Raw genomic sequence first — 26,227 nt, 5'->3', positions numbered from 1 at the left:
GGCAATCCAGAGTCTCATTTTGGTCAATTAAGAAAAGTAGACTTTTTTTGTGTTTAGGCCCCTTTTGTAAGGGGTTTGAGGGTGATTTTTAAAAAAAAAAATTAAAACAGAATCAAATAACAAACAAATTGAAATAACAACTTTATTATATTGATCAAGGATACACTCCAGTCCCTGCGGTGCCCACCGGTCGCAGAAACCCGCATGTCCCCTCTCCAGGGCCACCCAGGCGCGGAGAATGTCGCGGAAGAGGGGCAGAGAGTCGGAGCGACCGCCTCTAGCCTGGACCTGTGGATCCTCGCACTGCATTGGTTCGGTTCTCACACTTTTCCAGGAGGGATAATTGGCTGGACTGGATGTCAATCCGAGAGGAGGCGGTTGGAGGAGAAGGGGGTTGTGTGTCAATGTCATTTCCGCAATGTAGCAGTTAGTGGGGAAGGAAAAAAAATCAATGGGAATGTGATGGAACTCCGAGTAATCAAAGAAGATTATGGAGCGCAGCAGAGAGACAGCCAGCATCTACCAACACGTTCATGTGCAGTTGCAAGGAGGAGCTCCTTGGGGCTTCACTCTTAAAGGGGGGCTGGAACATGGAGAGTCCCTCACCATCTCAAAGGTAAAAACTCTAAGCGATTTCACCCACCCCCCCCCCCGGTAAACGGAGAAAGTGAACTGTGTCCATTATTCAACTGCTGCAAAAAGTGACAAAGAAGTTCGCTTCTGCATTATTTGTTCATGCATTTGCCAGAGTGACCCATCTCGGAGCAGAGAGAAAAAAAAGTTCAGAAATAAAAAGTTCAAATCGAAGTGCATAGTAATTTGTATCCCGTAGCAATAGCCTGCTGTTGGAAGAAACTTTGGGGAATGCACTTTAAATCGCATTGAAAAGGAAAGAATCTTCTGTAAATCTGGCATAAAGTATGCTTTTTTTAAAAAGAATTTTTTAAAAACAAAAACCCGACTGCATGACTATTTTTCAAAGTAACTTTTTCTGGAGGTGCTGTGGGCGTTTGAAGGACATGGTTCCCATTAAAAAGTTGCAGGTTTTCTGCGTTTTAAATAGGCTGGACTTGGTTGCAAAGGGGCTGTTGCTCCCTTCCCTGCAGGCAGTGGAAAGGTTTATTTTGGAGCACGGGGAGCAAAGAGGCAGCGGCAAGAGCCCGAGGACTGATGTATTATTTGTGTAAATGATTAACAGTCCTCCACCAGCGGAGCTCCCCCGCAGCTCCTGTAGTCGGTCATTTCAGAAACAACACAGGCAAATAAAGTGTGCAACGGGACTGTGGTTCACAGAGAGCAGTCATGACGTTGCTTTATTTATCGTAAAAGACGCAAGAAATATGTGCAATTCGCTCTTTTAATAACTATACGTATTTACTGCATTGTTGCTGATTAACCCATTCGCCCCCCCCCATTACTGAGCAATATGCAGAACAGCACGATCCTCGATTCAATCTTCTGTGCGCTGATTTCAACTGGACAGTAGTGGGCCATTACAGCTGTTATTTTAAAATTGTCGCCAGCTGCCAAAAGCCAGTGGTCTTTTAATTCTGGGTAAAGCGGGAGGTAAGACTGTTAACCCGTAATCTCCATCATTACATCTTGAGTTAAAGGGAGACCACTGATATTTTGGGGAGGGAAAGAGCACATGGAAACCACTTGTTATCATATCAAGTACGAGCAACCCAAAGATAATTTCTGTTGCATAAGTATGAAACTTTTGGGGAGCAAAACAGAGGCCCAGTGGCACACTGAGTACTTGGGCTCTGCTTTCTCCCCTCTGTCTAATAACTGTGCTCCAGTAGCCTCTTTGTGCCTGGGGCTGTGAAATTTTGAATTGGGGGGTGGGGAGTTAACTGGCTACAAGGGACAAATGTGCCATCAGTTAGCACAAACCCACTCTACCTGAAGTAAAGGCAATGACTGAAGTTGGGGTTCTCTTAAAATTTTGGGGATCACCAGATATACTACTTGTGCTGTGCACCAACAAAAACTTGCATTTATATAGCACCTTTAATGTAGTAAAACGTTCCAAGGCGCTTCACAGGAGCTATTTTCAAACAAAATTTGATACCGAACCACACAAGGAGATATTAAGACAGGTGACCAAAAGCTTGGTCAAAGAGGCAGGTTTTAAGGAGTGACTTAAAGGAAGAGAGAGGTAGAGAGGGAGTTCCAGAGCTTAGGGCTGAGACAGATGAAGGCATGGCCGCCAGTGGCGGAGCGAAGGAAATCAGGGATGCGTAAGAGGCCAGAATTGGAGGAGCGCAGAGATCTCGGGTGGGTGGGGGGGTTTAGGGCTGGAGGAGGTTACAGAGACACGGAGAGGCAAGGCCATGGAGGGATTTGAGTACAAGGATGAGAATTTTTAAATCGAGGTATTGCCGGACTGGGAGCCAATGTAGGTCAGCGCGCACAAGGGTGATGGGTGAGTGGGACTTGGTGCAAGTTAGAATACAGGCAGCAGAGTTTTGGATGAGCTCAAGTTTAGAGGGTGGTAGGTGGCCAGGAGAGCATTGGAATAGTGGAGTCTGGAGGTAACAGAGGCATGGATGAGGGTTTCAGCAGCAGATTGGCTGAGGCAGAGGCAGAGACGGGCAATGTCATGGAGGTGGAAGTAGGTGGTCTTGGTGATGGAGAGGATATGGGATCGGAAGCTCAGCTCAAGGTCAAATAGGACTGCAAACAGTCTGCTTCAGCCTCAGACAGTGGCCAGGGAGAGGGATGCAGTTGTTGGTGGGGGAACGGAGTTTGTGGCAGGGACAGAAGACAATGGCTTTGGTCTTCCCAATATTTCACTGGAGGAAATTTCTGCTCATCCAATACTGGACAAGCAGCATGACAAATCAGAGGCAGTGGAGGGGTCGAAAGAGCAGGTGGTGTTAGTTGAGTCCTCACTTCATATAAATCGAAGTGACATTATACACACAATATCTAGTTAAGTAACGCTACCCAGGATTGAACAGAACCCATTGTGACTGATGTGCTCACTGGAACTGACACAGGCCTTCTCGCATCCTCATAGTCTTTGGATAATGGAAGAATAATCATTGTTGTACTGTGTGGCTTAGACCAGAACTTATGAATCATGTTTAGTAAAAATAAAACTTAAACAGTAGTAGAAGATCAACACAGCAGATTTCACTAGATTACACCTAACTTCCAATTTCTTAGTTCACAATATGACTATTCACCAACCTGTAACTCAAAATTTGAGGTTGAGGCCAGCCCACACAGCATTCATATATTTACTTCTACACCAATGGAATAAGAACTACTGAACAGACAAGAAGCTGCCAAATATATTTCTTGTCAGGGCAAGGAGCTGTCAATCAAGCCTGTCTTTCAGAGGTACAGCATCTCAAAAGTTTTTTTTTACAATGAAATAAAGCTGTAAATTACAGTTGGGTTCAAAGTTATAAGGCTCGTCTCCCACAACCTGTTTCCAGCCAACTGGCCACCCCTTTTTCAGGACGAACTAAACTGAGAGAATTTGATGAGATTACAACACAGCCAAACAAGCTAGCAATCTGCCAGATATCAAAAGATGGCTGACTGTGCAGATAGTTACCAGGGGGTACTCTGGTGAAGCATTAAGACTAAACATTTTGAAATTAAAATTTTATGATATTAATAACACTGAGGCTCTTTGCAGGAGTTTGTATTCTGTTTGATTCTACTGACTAATACATTGGCTGAAAGAATGTGTAGCTTTAAGACTGAAAGTATTTTTAAGAGCCTATTTTAACATTAGAAATGTTGTAAAGAAATGAATGGGGAGAAAAAAGCCACGGACAAAATACTCCGTTCTTGTTACATGTGAAGCAAAAAGTGGGAAAGGAAATAACAGCTTAAACTGTAAAATGGTAAATGGGATCTAGGTGTGCAGATAAACAGGCCATTAAAATCAGCAATGCAAGGAAATAAGGCCATAAAAAAGACAAATGGAATCCCTAGTTTTGAATAAATACAAAAGTTAGAAGACAAATAAATAGGTTTCACTTGAAGTATTGTATGCAGTTTTGGGCACCCTATAGGATAAAAAAGATGGTAAAGATGCAGCTTAGATTCAGTAGGATTTTACCATGAATGAGGGGTTACAGTTATGAAGAAAGATGAGAAGCTAGAGCTTTTTTCAGTAGAGTTGAGAAGGTTAAGGGATGACATGATCGAGGTCTTCAAGATTATGAAGGGTTATGATAAGGCAAAACGTGATAGGTCAGCGAGACGGTAAAAGGCGGCCACAAAATTAAGATGATTACAAAAGAAACTAAAGGGGAGGTTAGAAAAAAATTCTTTATACCAAGAGTGGATAGAATTTGGAATTCTCTGCAATTAAGAGTTACTAAAGCAGAGTCCACAAACTATTTTAAAAGTGAAATAAATAGTTGTTTGGCAAAGAGGAATACTTAAGGACGCATAAAACAAGCAGGACTATCGGATTGGATTAGGTACCTTGCGGGGGGGAAAAAATCACTGGTGCAGAATTGATGGCCAAAAGGGCTTTTTCGAAGGTGTAAGAATCAATGATTGCTCCCAATTTGTTGTCTATGATTATGCTGAGTGTTGATAAACATGGCTGAAAAGCTATGCAATTTCCAGTGGTAATGCCACTTTAAATGATGTAATAAATGCCCCTGATCATTTACTGAACATTTGTGTAACTGCAGGACAGCTGATACTGGGCCAATGGCAGCACTGTCAGTTTAATAATTGGATATCTTGTTGGTCTGGATCTACCTGTTATCAGTTGACCCTGTGCCAGTTTTCATTTTGTTGCTGTTTTTCCAAAAATATATTTATAGGTTTCCAGACAAATAGTGGAAAATCACACAATGTTGAAATATCCTGTTGGAGTAATACACACAATAGTTGTATTTGTAGATAAAATTACTGCAGTGAAACTGTAAGCAGGTAATGAGTTTACCAAAGACTTTTAAACTCCCTATAAACCTGGATTAAAAATACCCAATTTCTAAATCTTTGTACATAGGAAAGTACAGGACTAGAAAAATGTGTGCAGTTCATCTGGCAGGTCCCAAAAATAAATAGTCCTTAATCATTCACGCCCTCAAATATCTATCCAATTATCTAAAGTTTTTTCACACGATCTGCCTCCCTGGACAAATCGCCCAATACATTCGTCTCCCTTTACATAAAATAGTCAATCAAAGCTGTCTGTGTACTTTCCCTCTTCTAAGCTTGAGCCTAGTTCTAGAGTTGCGGCAAACTCAAACATATTACCGGCGTTCAATTGATCTGTTCCCTTGAAAACTAGAATAGTATCTCGCCTGAGCCTGCTCTTCTCCAGAGTAAACTAACCCAAGTTTCAACTGCATTTCAAAGCTCTGATGCCTTAAGGTAGATATCAGTTTGCTTATCTTTTATACACTGCCTCTAACATGGATATTTTTGTTGTAGTATGGTGACCAGCAATGTAAATGGTCCTCCAAGTGTGACTGTACCAGTGCCTTGTTATCACCTCCTGAGATTTGTGTTCTGTCCCTTTGGTGCTCTATCTTTCTGCGATACATGCCAAGATCCAGTTGCCTAACTGCTGCCACACACTGCGCTCTTGGTTAAAATGAGCTCTCCACCCGTATGCACAGATACCCCACCTATGTGCATCCTGTAGCTTAGAGCCATGTACTCTATAATCCCGTTGCTTATTTCCCTTTCTTCGTCTCATTAATGTAACGAATTTCTACAAAATATTGGTTAGACCACAGTTGCAGTAATGTGTGGGATTTTGGGCTCTCCATTATAGAAAGGACATTAAGGTGATAGAAAGCACACAGCGTAGATTCACTAGGATAATGCCAGGGATTGGACAATATAGTTATAAGGAGAGACTTGAATACTACATCTGTTGCCACTGGAGCAGAGAAGATTTAATTATGAAGAGTATTGATAGTGAATAGGGAAAGACTGTTTCCCCCAGTTGGGGAGTCAGTGACAAGGGATCATTATTGTAAAACTATTACTGACAGTAAACAAAGAGGTTAGGATACATTTCTTTACACCAAGGAATGTTGGACTATAGAGTGCTTTGCCGCAGGGAGTGGATGAGGCAGAGATCATTGCTTTTAAGCGAAAATTAGCTAAATATTTGAAGCAGAGAGAGAGATACACGGCCATAGGGAGAGATGGGCAATTGGATCACTCTTCGATTGCTCCAGCAAAGAGCTGACTCAGATATGATTGGCCAAATGGTCGCCTTCTATGCTGTAAACTTCTATTGTTTTATAATTTGTTACTTTGCAGTTGTCTACATTAAATGCCATTTGCTAGTTACTGGTCAATCTATCCACGGGTTTGCCTCTTCCCTATTATTTGAACCCACCCCCTCCAATTTGGTGACATTTTCAAATTTGGACACAGTTGTTTCTGTCCACAGCTTTAACACTTTTATACACCGTAAACAGCAATGGACCCAGCACTGATCCCAGCTATTGAACCCTTGCCACACTCACACAATCCATTAATAACCACACTTTGCTTTCTCTAGTTTAGCCAATTTAGCATCACTGCTCAACCCAATCCTGTCCATGCCCGATGTCTACACAAGTGGAATTTCCAGCATAACAATCAGGAATGGGAATCCTGGCTGATTTCCCACCCCCTCACTCTCTAGAATAGGATTACTGAGGGCAGTTGTAGCACCATAACTACTGTCTCGGCTGAAATCAGCTTTTTTGTTTCATTCTTGGGATGTGGGCATTATTGGCAAGGCCAGCATTTATTGTCCATTCCTAGTTGCCCTTGAGAAGTTGGTACTGGGTCGCCTTCTTGAACCACTGCAGTTCGCTGGGTCGCTTTCTTGCTCCACAATCCTGTTAGGTAGGGAGTTCCAAGATTTTGACCCATTGACGATGACGGAATGGTGATATGTGATGGTGACTTGGAGGGGAATTTGGAGGTGATGGTTTTCTCATGCACCTGGTTTTCTCATGCACTTGCTGCCCTTGTCCTTCTAGACGCTGGAGATCGTGAGTTTGGCAGGTGCTGCCAAAGAAGCCTATGTTCTCCTTGACAACCTCCTGAGCTGCACCTTTAAAAATGGTCCAACTCATCGAGAACTTTACCCCCTGTATCCTATGCAACACAAAATTCTACTCACCTATCACCTTCATCAGCCTTCATTTGATCCCTGTAACCAAGCACATTGACTTAAAAATCTTCGTCTTCATCTTCACATCCCTCCAAACCTTGCTGTTCCCTACCTCTGCATCCTTTTCTGGCGTAATGTCCCTTTTCATATCCTCTGTTCTTCTAACTTGGTCTACTGGGTATTTTCTCCTTCCCACGCTGTACCACTAGTGGTAGAGCCTTCAGGCATCTTGTCCCACACTATAGAACTCTCTCCCAAAATCCCTCTGCTTGCTTCATCCTATGCCACTATAAAACTTCCATAAGACCTATATCTTTGATCGTTCTTTCAGTCAGAAGTCCTAGTCGAACCTTTTAGTCTTCCAGCTCACTTTCAGAGGCCAATCCTTCAGTCACTACACCACTGTTCTATGGTTGCTATCTTATTCCCTTTCCTTCAAAAGTCTATTTAAAAATCAATTTCACAATCTATTTAGTCCCTATTTCCATTTTGTTTCCAGTCTCTTGATTACTGTCTTCCTCTCCCCCTTGTAAAGTGTTTTGAGCGATGCTACACAAATAGTATCCCAGTTGTAAGACTAAATTTCTTAGCTCCCTTATAGTGCCCTAATGGTGAACCACTTTCAGTTTAAGTCTGACTCAGTAGGAGTGACACTTCTTCCTTTTGGTTTGAAACTGGAGCCTATTTTGATGTTGGGCACTCTTTAAAAATAAGCACAGCTCCAAATGTTTAAATGGTTTTGCAATCTGTGACACTGTTGCTAATCATAAATATTACAGCTTAACAGATCCCGAATATTGACAATTCTACACTCCTTTAACCACAGAGTTCAGGACACATCCATCTTGGTATATCTGGGGTTGTTTTCTTTGACAAAATACTGAAAAAATGTCCATTGTTGGGCTGAACCACTTTCAGACGCTTCACTGAAAGCAGTGAAAAGCCTTAAAAAAAAGAAACATCGAAGCTTCCTGTGTGAGGTGAAATAATGGAACTTCTGGCCAAAAATGCCTTTTCTTGGAAAGCATGTGGTTCATGTTACATACATGAATCTGCACACTTAATACTGTCAAAAATGCAAGGATTATGAGCCATTTAGATTGCTGATGAGTCTGGCTTTGTGGAATAGCTAATTATGATTGCTGCTCAATCTGCAAATCCCATTTTGCAGAAGTCATTAATATAGTTAATGCTATTCCATTGCCCTGGCCTAGTACTGGTGGGCGAAATCACAGAAAGGATGTTTGCTTACAGGCCCCTTTCATACCCTTCTGTTAAATAGAAGGGAAACATGTAGTTAGTGTAATCACTAAGATATCAGTGAAGCATAATGTTGGATGTGCAAAATTTTCAGATTATGTGCATCTGAATTTTGAAAATCCTCCAGCAGTGCAATTATAGTTTTTTTTCCTTCCAGATGTGGATTTGGATTGAAGAGAACATTTGAGCTTTGTCACTGCCAGTCAACTTACCCTTAACTATCAAGCCACTCCCACTTTATTTACCCCTAACGACAGATGGCTAGGGACCAGAGGCAGTTTCTCTCAACAAAGCATTGTTTGCTCTCAAAATTCTACTTTAGAAAAAAGACACATTAGATTGAGGAAAGAAACTATCTGTCTTTCTCTCTTTGTCTTTCTTTTATAAGGGGATATAGTTGATCCAAAAAGTGTGGCAAAAACATAACAGCAGTTGGTAAAATTGTGCAGATAGGAAGTGCATAAGATAAGATATAGATAGATATATCTGTAATGGATGAAGAATCTTCCAAATGTCTACACTCATTTTAAATTCCTATGTCCACATTTATAATGGAAACTGCCTATGTAAGCTTGTCACACTGTAGTGGTGGTGCTGTAGTACTTCAATCATGCATCACCCAATTCCTCAAACTGTACTGAGGAAAAGCACTTACTAACTCTACTTCTTTTCTTCCCAAATTGTGTATATTTTACTATTTATTGTAAATAGTATGTAATCCAAGTATTATGTAAAAATACGTACAGAATGTATGACTTTACAATGAGGACTAAATTATGCCTGTGTGTCTTAGTCAAATTATACCTCGCTTCACCTGAAGACTACACCTACTCTTTGCTACCCATGTACAATACCATGGGAGAATGACTATATCTATAACATAGAACCGTAGATGTCTACATCACAGCATGAGACCATTCGGCCCATGTGCTTATGGTAGCACCGTGCTGAGCAAACCAAAACTAATCCCACTGCATTATTTTTTCCCATAACCCAATATCTTCCTTTACTTCAAATATTTATCCACTTTCCCTTACAGGCTGCAATAATCTCTGCCTCAATCACTCCTGTGTCAAAACATTTTATCCTCCAATAATCCTATGCAAAAAGAAATTTCTCCTAATCTCTTTCTTCACTGCTTTAGTGATCATTTTAAATTGATGAGCCCTCATGACTTCCCCAACCAGTCTTATTAGATGTGATGATACAGTACGATCTAAACAACATGTAGTTTTCATAGACATTGCTTATGATCCAAAACTTAAATCCTTATGGGAGTAGCATGCTACAGGTTTAACAGTCACTCTCTTTTAACCAATATGTTTTGCACCAGCGGCTGCTCAGGCAATCCACCATGTTTTCCCGTTCCTTTTATTTATTTTTTACACTTTTGTTTTGGTGAATGTTTGTGCTCAAGATGTTAGTGATGGGGTGGAATACAGTACGCTGTTACAGTGTGTCATTCAGGTTAAACCTAACAATTGAATGTTTTTATATATGACAATTAAATAGAAGCAAAAGGTGTTTAGCAGATAAGTCACAATACTGTCCTTCAGTTTAGGTACTGCTACTTTATTATTTTACTTTTGAAAATGGTAAGTGTCTAAAACCTTAGCTCAAAGATTGTCATACAGTTGTGCTTTCACCCATGGAGTCCAATATCATCACCACAGCTTGACAACAAATGATTAAAGAAAGCAGAATCGTGAAATTTAGCCAAAAGGAGATTGGTTAGCCATTAAAATCATTATCTATATTAGTTTGAGACATCTTGTTAACATGTTCCAGAGATGAAATTGGGTGTAATATGTTTGAATGGCTTCATTAACGTGAGCTCGACTGGGGTTTGCTTCCAGGGAAGCAGTCACTTTAGCAGGGTGGTAGCCAGTTTCATTGGTAGCAACACTGGCCAACCCTCAGACACAGAGCTGGGAGAAGGTCAGAGGTCACATCTTTGGCTTCCTGTCCAGTTGGGACAAGCTGATACATAGTTGAGAGAAATCTGGAATGGAAGTCAGAGAGTGAGAACGCCATTCTTTAAACTTAGTACTGACTCGTTTCTGAGAATTGCTGGTCAGAAAAGTGAACCTATCTGCAAACAGGGATAGTGGGACATGCTTTGTTATTTATGTTGGAATATTACTTTGTTCATCCATGTAAGTAAAATAAATCAACTTGTTGGTTTACAGTTGGCTTTGTCTCATTAGAGTGTTCATCTGTTCGCCTTCTGGAAGATAGGAGCAGCGTACATGAGATTACAGCATCCAGTACACATAAGGAGTGGTTTTATTGTTACGACCCCTGGGTCATGCTATCCTATGACTGGATATTGGGCACTAAAGGTAAACTCCTGATTGTAGGAGGCACGAGATCCACTTATGGGAGTACTCAGTGATACTGAATTTGAGAATATCTAGCGCAGAGCTGAAAATTGTAATGAATGTAGGTAGTTTGAGTGAACTAGCTGTGCCTCTAGCCAAGCTGTTCCAGTACAGCTACAACAGTTGTAAGCAATTTTACAACACCAAGTTATAGTCCCAACAATTTTATTTGAAATTCACAAGCTTTCGGAGGCTTCCTCCTTCCTCAGGTGAATGTTGTGGAAATGAAATCCTCGAACCCTTCGCATTTATAAATCACAGAACAATGCCTGGTGATTACAGATAGTCTTTCCAACTGCCCGTTGCCAAGGCAATCACAGTGTGCAGACAGAGAGGTGTTACCTACAAGGCGACCGAATATACAAACAACCAAAAAAAAACAGAGAGAGAGAGAGGCAGAAATATAGAAACATCCGGAAGGAAGAGAAAGACAGCAAATGACCCGTTATATTAAAAACAGATAACATTTGTTCGCTGGTGGGGTTACGTGTAGCGTGACATGAACCCAAGACCCCGGTTGAGGCCATCCTCATGGGTGCAGAACTTGGCTATCAATTTCTGCTCAACGATTTTGCGTTGTCGTGTGTCTCGAAGGCCGTCTTGGAGTATGCTTACCCGAAGGTCGGTGGCTGAATGTCCTTGACTGCTGAAGTGTTCCCCGACTGGGAGGGAACCCTCCTGTCTGGCGATTGTTGCGCGGTGTCCGTTCATCCGTTGTCGCAGCGTCTGCATGGTCTCACCCAGCTTTCAGGAGAACAGCGTCCACGACACCACACAACCCTGCCACGGTAACCTCTGCAAGACATGCCAGATCATCGACACAGATACCACCATCACACGAGAGGACACCACCCACCAGGTACATGGTTCATACTCCTGTGACTCGGCCAACGTGGTCTACCTCATACGTTGCAGGAAAGGATGCCGCAGAGCATGGTACATTGGCGAGACCATGCAGACGCTGCGACAACGGATGAACGGACACCGCGCAACAATCGCCAGACAGGAGGGTTCCCTCCCAGTCGGGGAACACTTCAGCAGTCAAGGACATTCAGCCACCGACTTTCAGGTAAGCGTTCTCCAAAGCGGCCTTCGAGACACACGACAACGCAAAATCGTCGAGCAGAAATTGATAGCCAAGTTCCGCACCAATGAGGACGGCCTCAACCGGGATCTTGGGTTCATGTCACGCTACACGTAACCCCACCAGCGAACAAATGTTATCTGTTTTTAATATAACGGGTCATTTGCTGTCTTTCTCTTCCTTCTGGATGTTTCTATATTTCTGCCTCTCTCTCTTTTTTTTTGGTTGTTTGTATATTCGGTCGCCTTGTAGGTAACACCTCTCTGTCTGCACACTGTGATTGCCTTGGCAACGGGCAGTTGGAAAGACTATCTGTAATCACCAGGTATTGTTCTGTGATTTATAAATGCGAAGGGTTCGAGGATTTCATTTCCACAACATTCACCTGAGGAAGGAGGAAGCCTCCGAAGGCTTGTGAATTTCAAATCAAATTGTTAGACTATAACTTGGTGTTGTAAGATTGTTTACAATTGTCAACCCCAGTCCATCACCGGTATCTCCACATCATAGCTACAACACTGGCATCTACCCGACAATGTGGAAAATTGCCCAGGTATGTCCTGTCCAAAAAAAGCAGGACAAATCCAATCCGGCCAATTACCGCCCCATCAATCTACTCTCAATCATCAGCAAAGTGATGGAAGGTGTCGTCGACAGTGCTATCAAGCGGCACTTACTCACCAATAACCTGCTCACCGATGCTCAGTTTGGGTTCCGCCAGGACCACTCGGCTCCAGACCTCATTACAGCCTTGGTCCAAACATGGACAAAAGAGCTGAATTCCAGAGGTGAGGTGAGAGTGACTGCCCTTGACACCAAGGCAGCATTTGACCGAGTGTGGCACCAAGGAGCCCGAGTATAATTGAAGTCAATGGGAATCGGGGAAAACTCTCCAGTGGCTGGAGTCATACCTAGCACAAAGGAAGATGGTAGTAGTTGTTGGAGGCCAATCATCTCAGCCCCAGGACATTGCTGCATGAGTTCCTCAGGGCAGTGTCCTAGGCCCAACCATCTTCAGCTGCTTCATCAATGACCTTCCCTCCATCATAAGGTCAGAAATGGGGATGTTCGCTGATGATAGCACGGTGTTCAGTTCCATTCGCAACCCCTCAAATAATGAAGCAGTCCAAGCCCGCATGGAGCAAGACCTGGACAACATCCAGGCTTGGGCTCATAAGTGGCATGTAACATTCATGCCAGACAAGTGCCAGGCAATGACCATCTCCAACAAGAGAGAGTCTAACCACCTCCCATTGACATTCAACGGCATTACCATCGCCAAATCCCCCACCATCAACATCCTGGGGGTCACCAATGACCAGAAACTTAACTAGACCAGCCATATAAATACTGTGGCTACAAGAGCAGGTCAGAGGCTGGGTATTCTGCGGCGAGTGACTCACCTCCTGACTTCCCAAAGCCTTTCCACCATCTACAAGGCACAAGTCAGGAGTGTGATGGAATACTCTCCACTTGCCTGGATGAGTGCAGCTCCAACAACACTCAAGAAGCTCGACACCATCCAGGACAAAGCAGCCCACTTGATTGGCACCCCATCCACCACCCTAAACATTCACTCCCTTCACCACCGGCGCACTGTGGCTGCAGTGTGTACCATCCACAGGATGCACTGCAGCAACTCGCCAAGGCTTCTTCGACAGCACCTCCCAAACCCGCGACCTCTACCACCTAGAAGGACAAGAGCAGCAGGCACATGGGAACAACACCACCTGCACGTTCCCCTCCAAGTCGCACACCATCCCGACTTGGAAATATATGGCTGTTCCTTCATCGTCGCTGGGTCAAAATCCTGGAACTCCCTTCCTAACAGCACTGTGGGAGAACCTTCACCACATGGACTGCAACGGTTCAAGAAGGCGGCTCACCACCACCTTCTCAAGGGCAATTAGGGATGGGCAATAAATGCTGGCCTTGCCAGCAACGCCCACATCCCATGAACGAATAAAAAAGAAAGTTAGAGACTGGGAGGAAAGAACCAAGTCTAGATAAATAAAGAATTGTTTGTTGGGACAGGAGAAATCTGATACAATAGGTCTACAGCGACAGCCTTGTTTGTGGATCTTGGTGTAGGAGTTGGGCGAGATAGAAACAGACTGGCTTGAGGCAATTGTGGAACTGGAGGCAATTGATGGCGGTGGGGGGGTGGTCATGGGCAAAGGTTTCTAGAAGGTAGTAATTTATGAAATTATGTTTGGTAGTGGAGTCATGGTCCGGAGGGAGATAAAAGGAGGAATCGAATAGTTGGTGGTTATTTCCAGCCAGCTAAAGTTCCATAGGCTGAATAACAGTGTCCCTCTAGTCAGCAGGGTTTAATGATGCTGTCAGGATTGGAATAGAAAACAGAGAGCTACAGTTTCAGAGAGGGCTAGATTAAAATAAGAAAGAAAATCAGAGAAACTCAGATGACCAATTATGCAGTGGCAGTTCTCAATAAGATAGAGAAGGCAAGAGGCCAGTGAGAGGGGAGGATCAAAAAAAGGGTCAGATTCATGAAGGGAATCATTGACCAAAAAAAAAAGCTTGAAGGTAAGGATGGCAGAAAAAGTGCTCCATATCATATCGAGCTTAAAATTTGTTGAGGGGGAACATGGGGGATGAAGCTAAACTCCTTGCAAAGAACAGATCATTCAGACTCACGGGAAAAGTTCAGATGGAATGGTGAAAGCCCGGCAAATTGATGTCTGGTCAAGAGTGAGGCTAGAAGTGGAGAAAGGTCAGAAGAAAGAGACATCAAAGAGGTATCGGGAGATACTGGCTTCATGGAGTTGCTGGAGCTTTGTCTTTGCTACTTGAAAAGTTAAAAACAAATGTTTTTGTTAAAGCAATGGACGAGACAAAAATTGGTGTTAAACTGAGGACCAAGACTGCTGAGATATAGTTTGAGCCGATGCTGCTAGAGAGAGAGGTTATCAGTGCAAGGTAGAGAAGGTGATTGCTTGAAATGCCGTTGCAAAAATCATTGAAAATCAAGGCGATATGTCTGATCGTAAGTGGACTTGAAAGAGGAAGAGTGATGGTCCATTTAGGATGAGTCAGATGAGTAGTGCTGAGAAAAGAAATATGGCTAAAATTTGGGTTTGACATATACATAGTCACCAACAAGAAGGAAAGGGAACAGCAATGATGGTGAACAGGACGAAAAATGCAAAAGGAAATCTCAATGCAGAAAGGAACAGAATATTTTTAAGGCTAAATTAAATTGCAAATCTCATTCAGGTCACAAAGGTGGCTGATGTGGGAAATGGAACACCAAAGGTGGTATGACAATAGTTGGAAACCACAACTGGGTTGCCTGATCAGTAAATAACTGCACTCCCTAAGATTGAACATGTGACCTTTGACAGCATGGGTCAGTGCCATACCAGATGGTATAATTACCCATTAAACCACTTGGAAAGATGTTGTTTATTGGAAAATGTTAATTGATGTAATGTTAACTAAAGTTAAAATGTTACTCAGCTGCGAACATGAGGGAGTGCTGCACTCTTGTGTAATCTTACTGCTTTTGAATGTTGTAGCACTCATTTGCACTTTTTAAATATACTTTCAGATTGAGGATGGAGGAAAAGCTGCTTTGTCGAAGAAACTGCAGGTTGGCGATGAAATTGTAAACATCAATGGCTCTCCATTGTATGGCTCAAGGCAGGAGGCACTCATCCTCATTAAAGGATCTTACAGGGCACTGAAGATGGTGGTGAAACGGTTAGAAATCAATCCATTAAATTATTGACTGACCACATATTTTGTATTCTGTTTGAGTGAAATCATAAAGTTTGAGTTTAATTGTGTTTGTCTGAATCACTAAATATAAAGGGAGATGCCTGTGCACTTTCTGGGCCAGAGGCAATTTAGGGGCTGTCATTTTGTATACAGTTCCATTTTATGAAGTTCCACTGACGTGAATGGGGCCAATAACTTTGAGTACCCACTTGTTACCCTCCCTGCCACCCCCCCCCCCCCCCCTCCTCCATTATATAAAACTGCCATCATATCTGTGGCTGCACTGCATTGGCTGATGGGAGATCCCCTAGTTGGGCCAATTTGACATTATCTTCCATTACACCAGCACTCCTCACAGCATGGAGAGCCAGCCGGTAACATTATCTTACCTGGCTACATAAATGAAATGTAAGGAATCTTACAACACCAGGTTATAGTCCAACAGTTTTATTTGAAAATCACAAGCTTACGGAGATTATCTCCTTCGTCAGGTGAGTCACTCACTCACCTGACGAAGGAGATAATCTCCGAAAGCTTGTGATTTTCAAATAAAACTGTTGGACCATAACCTGGTGTTGTAAGATTCCTTACATTTGTCCACCCCAGTCCATCACCGACATCTCCATACATAAATGAAAGTAAGAGCCAATTAAACCAAAGGAAGACAGATTGAGATCTTGGTGTCTTCCATTGTTTTGGTGGAGTGTGGGGAGCAGGTGGGCATGGACTGTAGTGAAATATGGAGTGTGCATGAGGATTGGGAATCTTGTGCAGGGTGGGGGCGATCCGGTGCAGTGTGGATGGAACATCTGCTGGACTACGTATTTGCGAGGTGGATTGTGGAGCGTCGAGAATCTAACGGAGTGTGAGAGATTTGGTGAAGTTTGGCGCATGTGTGAGGACCTGGTGGAGTACAAGCTTATCAGATTTGTAATCAACAGCCCTATGTACAAACAGGCACGAGAGATGACGGTGCCACAACACTATGGGGCAATAGGATGGGCACTGCAGTTCACCTTAGTGCCTCTGAACTAAGGAGGGGAGAAATTAACCAGAAAAAGAACTTTGAATTAACAGTATTGAGAATTTTATGAAGATCCAAGTAGATTTCACAGTGCAATGCCAAAGTTTCAGCTGACTGACTTTAGTTGTTAGTGCCTTTATTCTAATCATTAATTATGTGACCTGAACAGTGAGTGGGTAAAGGCTGGTTTATTCCCTGAGTCACCACTGAGCTTGGAAAATTAGTCTAATCACCAAGATTTGTCAGCTTTAGGGCACAGCAGATTGCTTCATCGACACATTGTGGCACATTGTAATGATACGTGGGCTCGCACCTGTGATCTCCCTACCCAGCAAGTTGTTGTTCTCTGACATGAGACGATGCTGAATTCGAGGCCTGGGAGCAGGTCATGCACCTACTCACTGTCATGGATGATGTGTGGCACGAATTTGCCAATAAATAATGATTACACTGCACCAACTCATTGTGAACGAGTTCCTTGCATGGCCTCTCCAAATCCTACTTCTGTAATTTTCTCCAGCTGTACTTCCCAATATGCAGCCTCTGTTCTTCCAAGTCTGGCTTACTGTGCATTTTTCCCACCCCTTCTATTTCACCATTCATAGCAGAGCTTCAGCCATCATCCTGCTGCACATGCAATTCACTTATTAAATCCGTGAATTGCTATACCTCTCGTTTCCATCCCCCCCCTCCTCCCCCACCGCAACCACTTCCAGCTCTATATCCTCTGATCCCCTTGAAAGTGCCTTGGGCTTTCATTACATGCAAGGTGCTATGTAAGCATGTAGTTGCAGTTTGTAGTTGTGAATGGCAGATTTTGTTTGTGGCAAGAGTTAATTTATAATATTTCTGGCTTCGTGTATACACTAGATATCAGGAAATCCACAGCTTGTCTTTATGGTGAATTATCAATGAGTGACATGAAGTTGAAAACAAACATACGAATAATGACTGACAGGAAAAGACTCTCTGGTCCATCCAGCCTGTCCAACACAATCATGATGCCTTGTGTATCACAATATATACACTCCCCATCCCACCCAAAACCATGTAATCTCTTGGAAGAGGCGAAAAAACAGATTTAAAAACCAAGGAAAATTTTGGGGGGAAAAAATCTGGGAAATTCTTTTCCGACCTCTTTGCCGATCAAAACTATGTTAATATTACTAGTGTTATTATTAATATCATTAAATTGTCCAGGAGATCACTCTGGCCCTGATAATTCTATACATTACCTACCTTTTGTAAGAGGTGATCTTCGCCCCAGCAGAAACAGGTCCAGCTCTTGCTTGAAGGAATTCAGCGACTTGGTGTCCACCGCCTGAGCCGGCAGCCTGTTCAAGAGGTCCACTGTTGTCTGGAAAAAGAACCACCTCCTGACATCTAATCTAGATCTGGCCTTGTACATCTTAAAATTGTGGCCCCGGTCCTCCCTAACCTATTTATTGGAACAAACTGTCAACTGAAACACAATCTATTCTTTCATCATCTTATAAACCTCGATCAGATCACCCTGAAATCTATGCTTCTTTAAAGTGTAGAGTCCCAGCTCTTTTAGCCTATCTTGATAATTAAGATGCTTTAAGCTGGGAATTAGTCTAGTGGCCCTCCTCTGTACCCTTTCCAAAGCCTCAATGTCACCCACCATGTGAGGAGACCAAAACTATACACAGTATTCCAAATGAGGCCTGACCAAGTTCTTGAACCAGGACAAAATAGTATGCTTTGTCTTATAGTCAATTGTCCTATATATGCACCCCAACACCCTATTTGCTCTAGCTATCACTGCACTGCATTGATCATGAACCTTTAGAGACCTATGCACTAGAGCGCCCAGTTCTCTTCCTTTCTCCACCTACTTTAATGCTTTTCCCTGAAGGGAGTATACGTTGCCCACAAGCATGATTCTGCACCTCTCCAAATTAAACATCATTTGCCAGTCGCAAGCCCAGTCCCCCAACACATCAAGATCCGCCTGAAGCAGTCGAGCATCGTCTATTGTCCTGACACTCACACAGATCTTGGTATCATCTGCAAATTTGCAGATCGTACCCCCAACACCTACATCTAGGTCATTAATAAAAATAGTAAAGAGCAACGGTCCCAACACCAATCCCTGCGGGACGCCACTGGTGACTGGTCTTCAAACAGATCCGGATCCATCTATAACTACTTTCTGCCTATGTCCTTCCAGCCAGTTCTCAATCTAGCTCAATATATTACTACTAATATGGAGGCTTGGACCTTGTAGAGAAGCCTCTTGTGTGGTACCTGGTCAAATGCTTTTTGGAAGTCTAAGTAGATAATGTCTCCTGGGCTTCCCTCATCCACCATCTTGGTGACTTCTTCAAAAAAAAATCAAATTTGTTAGACATTACTTTTTTTTTTAAAGCTATTTTGGGTGTCCTCAGTATGTCCCTCTCTATCCAAATAGTTATATATTACATCCCTAATGATACCCTCAAGCATCTTTCCTATTACTGATGACAAACTAATGGGCCTGTAGTTTCTCGGGTTCATCTTGTCTCCTTTTTTAAAGATGGGGACTACGTTAGCCTCCTTCCAGTCTACGGGAACTGTCCCAGAGTGCAGTGAGCTGTTTAAAAATATGGGCAAAGGGCTCGCACAGCACGTGTTCCATCTCCCTGAGGACCCTCGAGTGGATATCATCTGGCCCGGCTGCTCTATCTAATTTCTGGCTCTTAATTCTATCTAAAACAATATGTTCATCTATGTTAATATTACTAGTTTTATTATTAACATAATTAAATTGTAACAGTCGAGCATCATCTTCAAGAGTGAAGACCGTTGCAAAGTATTCATTCAATATTTCTGCCATACCCAGTGAGTCCTTCGTAAGCTGTCCTTGAGCGTCCTTCAACGGCCCAATACAGTCTTTGACAGTCCTCTGACTATTCACATAACTGAAAAAGCTTTTCCTATTACTTCCACAATTGTCCACAATCCTCTTTTGCATTATCATTTTAGCTGATCTAATAGCAGCCTTTGTTTTCTTTAGCTGTTCTTTGTATTTAAGGCATGTAATACTCAACTAAACAGAGTTAAGATTGTGGAAGCATTTTTGTTTACATCTTATTTGTCTTTGTACATGACCAGTCAGCCACCATGGCTTTTTCTTACCACGCTCCCTTTTTTTTGCTTTGGGTACATATTTGTTTTCCACATTTTTTATCTTGTTCTTAAAAACTTTCCATTTTTATTCTATATCAACACCACCCAGTGGGGTTAACCAATTAACCTGTTCCAAATCTTATGCCATTTTAGCAAAGTTTGCCCTTCTGAAATCTGGTACAAGTTGTAGATTTTCCATAGCTTTGGCTTTACTAGCCAATTGAAAACATATAATGTTGTGGTCAATGTTGCCCAGGTGTTCCCCCATATGGAGGCCTGATACGAGGTCAGACTCACTACTAAACACTGGATCTAATATATTATGGGCGCTGGTTACTTCATTGACATGTTGAGTCAGGAAACAGTCATGTATATTTTCAACAAATTTTTCAGCTGCACCTCCCACCACAACAGAGGGTAAACTATCGTGCCACTGAATTACAGGAAAATTAAAGTCACCCATCAAACAAAGATGGCATACTTTTGAGGCTCTTGAAATCTGTTTCCATAGTAACTCATCATGTTCAGGTGTCTGAATCAACTAGCAAACCAGCTCTTGGGATGAGTTGTTGATATTTTGTTGTTTTTGTCAGCTAAGCCAATTGCTGCAAAAAATGCTATTTACACTGCCTGTAAAGGCCCCTAGCGATAGTGCAGAATTTTCAATAGGGGGCCACCTACCACAACTAAAGCTGGTTAACTGTGACAGCTGACCCATATTATAGTGGGCTCAGCCACAGTGCTCGTTCTCTGTATTTGCCCATGGTTCTTAATGCTGTCTGACGGTTCTCATCTAATCAGCAAATTCCTTGCTTTTTAACATTTTTTCGTTAATAGATTTGAAAGTTACTTGGTTATTCCCACAGTGACCGAGTGGGTGAAAGAATGCCTCATGTGATACTGAAGGTTTGATTCTTAGTCTATGCTGAATTAACTGATTTTGGTCACAACTGCAATTTGGCCATTACAGTTGACTTCACTGTCCTAAGCTAAGAGGAAAAAATTAGTTGGGTTTCCTTCTCCTCCTGATCGTTATCCAGTGACCTCCACTGGAATGTGTACTTTTGTGGATGTTGGGCAAGAACTGGATTGGGCTTGACTGTGATGCTCTTTGCAGTTGAATAACCTGTTGACACTCCCTGTCCAGGCTCACCCATGGAGAATGGCAACTTGTGCCTGTGGAAATACACCCAGTGCTTTGAGGAGAGGAATGGAGCAGAGAAAACTGGGGGCAAGGATAAAAACAATACTTGTATAGCTCAGTTTGAAGGAAAAAACCCGTTGTCATATCAAGAGGAATATTAAAAGCAATTGGGAGTTTGTAGAAGAGTGGGATTAAGCTAGATGTTTTGTGGGGTAAAATACTGGCACAGACTTGATGGGCCAAATGACCTGTTTCTATGATGTGACATTCTACAATTCTTTATTGGGAAAACTACTATCTATACATTGAGCTAAAGAGAGGTTTGCTGGTGTTAGGACTGGAACACAGCCATTATAAGGAGTAGAGGGATAATATACTCCTTATTCTGTACTGTACACAGGGACAGCATTATCAGGAGTAAAGTCGTAATATATTCCTTATGTGTTGTGCACTGGGAGTATTAACAATAAGAGATTAAGATCTTCCTTATTCTGTACTGTGCATAGCGATAGCATTATTGGGAATTAAAGGCTGATGTACTTCTTCTGTACATCCAAGCAGTGCTATGGGGAAGGCGTAATAGACTTCTTCTGTACTGTATAAAGCAGCTTTGTCAAAAGTAACGAGTGATCACTATACCTGTTTTTTTTGTTGACAATCTCTGAATCCTGTGTGTGGAGTGTTGGAGGGGCAATTATTTTTCAATTTTGCTTCAACTTTATAAATGTAAGGACTTGCACAACACCAGGTTATAGTCCAACAGTTTTATTTTAAATCACAAGCTTTCGGAGCTTACCTCCTTCTGGGTTCTGAACCCTTCACTCACCTGACGAAGGAGGTAAGCTCCGAAAGCTTGTGATTTAAAATAAAACTGTTGGACTATAACCTGGTGTTGTGCAAGTCCTTACATTTGTCCACCCCAGTCCATCACCGGCATCTCCACATCATGGCAACTTTATAAAGTAATCATTATTTTACCTATGTAAAATTTGATATTTTTCTCCTAAAACATTGTAGTGCATTTACTTATTTGAATTAACTGTGCTGTTGCTGATGCAGAAAATTTGGCTCAGACTTGTGCGATGGAAATCTTTCTCTGCTGACCATAGGGATCCTTTGTGAAATGAATTCAGGGCAGTCTCAACCTCGTTCCCAGTTGGCATGCCTCCATTGTGCAAAATTACCTGTAATTCAGCTCTAAGTTGGCAAACTGACTCAAAGGTTGGTTGGTGGAGGAAGTGGGTGCTCTTATGAGCTAGAGGCTAAGGCATATTATTGGGACAGAGTGGACTGTTAACTGTTTTATACTTAAACTGGGGGTGCTGGATGGTGATACTGGGTGCCAATGTTGGAAAAGTGTTTCGTACCCCATCACTGACATCTTGAAGAACACAAATATTCACCAAAACAAAAATGCGAAAAATACATAATTAAATGTGATCTCAGTTTCTTGTGTTGAAAGCACTCTTCACATACAATTCCATGTCTTTTGAGATTTTTTTTTCCCTCCTGAATGGGTAGATGACTGCTTGTCAGTAAGAGTGTAGAAGATATGTAGCAACAAAGAATAAATAATTGAATTCTTTACAGAAAATGATGTAACTGTGAATCTGTTTCTCACTTTAAGATGACACTGATACAAAGTCAGGTTTCAGCTGCTCCAGTTGTGATGGAGTAAGGTGGGAGTTGCTTTACTGGTCTGACTTTGAAGAATATATTTCTTCAGTCCAATCAGTCTAAGGCCTTCTTTTTTGAGTATTGTTGTAATTAAGGTGCTGATACTGGAAGGGGTGTCTTATTTGTTGTGCGTGGATTTAAATAGAGGATGTTGACTTCAAAGCTACATTCCAGTCTAATATCCCCCTTTTGTCCTTTCTTTCATGGGCCATGATCTTGCTCGTTGTAGCCTTGTTTTCACTCTTTCTTGTCCTCCCCATCACGTCTGGCTCCTTCTAATCTCTTTAACGAGACCATTGACCCAAACAAAATGGCAGCCTCACTTTGAAACTCTGTTGAATGGATAGGGTGTTCAAAGATTGAAAGCACAAAACATGCTTGGCTTCAGACCAGGCTTCAATAGACCAGAACTTGGTTTGTTACTGTGTGGAATAGAGAAGTTGAGACCTTTTTTTAAAAAAAATTACTTTTTGTTTAAAACTAATGTCACATGAAGTAGTAGTCCTGCGACTATGCCAGCCCTGGCATCTTGCACTTTGGCAGTAAGTAGGCTGCAGCTATACATTCTTGCTATGAATGCAATATTGGAAATGGTTTAAAGGGATGGTAGGCCGAATGGTTCAGCCACAACTGGAGTATTGTGTCCAGTTCTGGGCACTGCACTTTAGGAAAGATGTGATGGCCTTAGAGATGGTGCAGAAGGGATTTACTAGAATGATTCTAGGGATGAGAGACTTTAGTTACATGGATAGACTGGAGCAGCAGGGGTTGTTCTCCTTGGAACAGAGAAGGTTGTGAGGAGATTTGATAGAGGTATTCAAAATCAGGAAGGGTCGAGGCAGAGTAGATAGAGAGAAGCTGTTCCCATTGGCGGAAGGGTCAAGAACCAGAGGGCATAGATTTAAGGTGATTGGCAAAATAACCAAAGGGGACATGAGGAAAGACCTTTTTTTGCACAGCGAGTGCTCAGGATCTGGAATGCACTGCCCGAGGGGGTGGTAGAGGCAGATTCAATCGTGGCCTTCAAAAGGAACTGGATAAGCATTTGAAAGGAAAAATTTTGCAGGGCTATGGGGATAGGGCGGGGGTGTGGGACTAGCTGGATTGCTCTTGCATCGAGCCGGCGTGGACTCGATGGGCCAAATGGCCTCCTTCCATGCTGTAGTGTGTAAAGCACAATCATGCTCATTATCCTGTTTGTGACTTCTGCTGATCTGTAAACAATTTTACAACACCAAGTTATAGTCCAGCAATTTTATTTTAAATTCACAAGCTTTCAGAGGCTTCCTCCTTCCTCAGGTGAACGTTGCATTAATAGAAGCATGATTCAAATATTCACAATGCTTTCTTGCAGGATTCAGGCACAGCTCCCACTGGGCTTCCCTTCTCTTCTATTTATTTTGTTCCCATTTTTTCCTTTCTAATTTTCTTCTCTCCAGAGGGCACTGACTCGTGATGAATTATGGCTTCATACGTACCAGTGAGTGGTGGTAGACTATTTGTCCATGACTACTCAACTAAGAAGGAGAAAAAACCTTGCTGAATTTTCTCCTCTATCTAACTTGAGGCACCAAGACCAATTGTAGGGCCTGAATTCCTGCTACAGTTATGTAGGTTAGTGTTTTCAGGAGAGGAGGGAGAAAATTAATGCAAAACAATCCAAGGTATTAGAATTGGATAACCCAACACCAAAGCTGGTGCAGTAGTGATCTGGCACTAGATGCCACTAGCACATTTAGTAAGTATTATGTCAAATCTTTTTCAGGCATGGTAAAGCCAGGAGAGAGCAGAACATCAGCAGTAACCTTTTCTGCTCCTCGATTCCAATATCAAATTTCTGAACATTAGATCTTGGAGTGCAAATTATCTTTTGGTTCAGAATCCTAAATGAGAGATAAGACTAAATTTTGTGAGGCTTCGCTCACCACTTGGGGCCTTCTGCAGTGGGAGCGTGGATTGGTGAATCAACATAGAGGTCACTGTATTCCATTCACTATATTCCCAATTTTCCAGGAATTAGTTTGATTTACTGGATTAATTTTAATCAAATTGGGAGCACAATGAATCAGGTGTGCAAACCTCTTTGTCTACTGTGTATCCCCATTTTAATTTGCCCTCTAGAACATTGGATTTCAAAGTGTTTTATACAGGAAACCCCTGCAAATATTAATACACTCTGGGAGGACATCCTGCAAATAGTGACACCCTGTTTAAAACTTCCAAAAGACATTGTAAGTTGTCCAAAGGAAAATATGCTATCCCTGCAGAAGAGGCTTCTTATTAGTATACAACAACTGAAGTAACATGCTAGTAGGTTGACAATTACAGAAAAATACAAAAAGCTAATTACAAATGGACAGAAATCTATTGACCTTGCAGACTCTGCAGGTCTGGGGACCCCAGTTTGAAAACATATGATATAGAGGGAACTAAAATATTAGCGCTTCATTCTGTGAGTGAAAAATACCAGTCACGCTTGAGATCTTGGATGGAATATTACTGCAGGAAAGTGCCTACCCAGCTCTAGGAAACGCCTGCTTTTGGGCAAATGTCCCATATGTGCATTTTCCACATGTTCATTGCGGGGATTGTTGAATTGTGCCACAGATGGTGATGCGAACAGTGAAAGCCTGTGAACAACATGTTTCCCCCCCTCTTTGGCAATCCATTCAGGAATTAAAAGCGTGAATCATACCCATCATCCCTCCCTTTCGTACAATCACTTAGTTTCTTTTTCCAGGGAGACGTAGCTCAATACATTGCTGTTATACTGTATTTGCAATCGTTTAACGTGCATCTAAACTTGGAAATATTCCTTAATCACAGAATGTGGGTTGCATCATTGCCAGTAAATCAGCTGGTATTGGACAGTCACGAGTCCATTGGATGGCATAGTCTTCTGGAATGGTTGGGCTCATAAATGGCAAGTAACATTCGCGCCAGATAAGTGCCAGGCAATGACCATCTCCAACAAGAGAGAGTCTAACCACCTCCCCTTGACATTCAACGGCATTACCATCGCCGAATCCCCCACCATCAACATCCTGGGGGTCACCATTGACCAGAAACTTAACTGGACCAGCCATATAAATACTGTGGCTACGAGAGCAGGTCAGAGGCTGGGTATTCTGCGGCGAGTGACTCACCTCCTGACTCCCCAAAGCCTTTCCACCATCTACAAGGCACAAGTCAGGAGTGTGATGGAATACTCTCCACTTGCCTGGATGAGTGCAGCTCCAACAACACTCAAGAAGCTCGACACCATCCAAGATAAAGCTGCCCGCTTGATTGGCACCCCATCCACCACTCTAAACATTCACTCCCTTCACCACCGGCGCACTGTGGCTGCAGTGTGCACCATCCACAGGATGCACTGCAGCAACTCGCCAAGGCTTCTTCGACAGCACCTCCCAAACCCGCGACCTCTACCACCTAGAAGGACAAGGTCAGCAGGCGCATGGGAACAACACCACCTGCACGTTCCCCTCCAAGTCACACACCATCCCAACTTGGAAATATATCGCCGTTCCTTCATTGTCGCTGGGTCAAAATCCTGGAACTCCCTTCCTAACAGCACTGTGGGAGAACCGTCACCACACGGACTGCAGCGGTTCAAGAAGGCGGCTCACCACCACCTTCTCGAGGGCAATTAGGGATGGGCAATAAATGCCGG

The 26,227-nt window shown here is 42.6% G+C and overlaps 1 protein-coding gene across 2 annotated transcripts in view; it reads left to right on the top strand.

Annotated features, from left to right (window-relative positions):
* The first annotated feature begins 286 nt into the window (after window positions 1-286).
* LOC137332968 (protein Shroom4-like) overlaps window positions 287-26,227 on the top strand; it is a 96,065-nt gene continuing 70,124 nt past the window's right edge. For both annotated transcript variants that reach the window (XM_067997016.1, XM_067997015.1), the window contains exons 1-2: window positions 287-616; window positions 15,408-15,559. In XM_067997016.1, the coding sequence (XP_067853117.1) occupies window positions 491-616; window positions 15,408-15,559 (278 nt within the window). In that variant the 5' untranslated portion in view covers window positions 287-490. The remainder of the gene's footprint in view (window positions 617-15,407; window positions 15,560-26,227) is intronic.

This window comes from Heptranchias perlo, chromosome 15, assembly GCF_035084215.1.
Source record: "Heptranchias perlo isolate sHepPer1 chromosome 15, sHepPer1.hap1, whole genome shotgun sequence".
Lineage (NCBI taxonomy): Eukaryota > Metazoa > Chordata > Chondrichthyes > Hexanchiformes > Hexanchidae > Heptranchias > Heptranchias perlo.
Note: the sequence above shows the minus strand (reverse complement) of the source record. Positions and strands in the feature narration are given on the sequence as shown.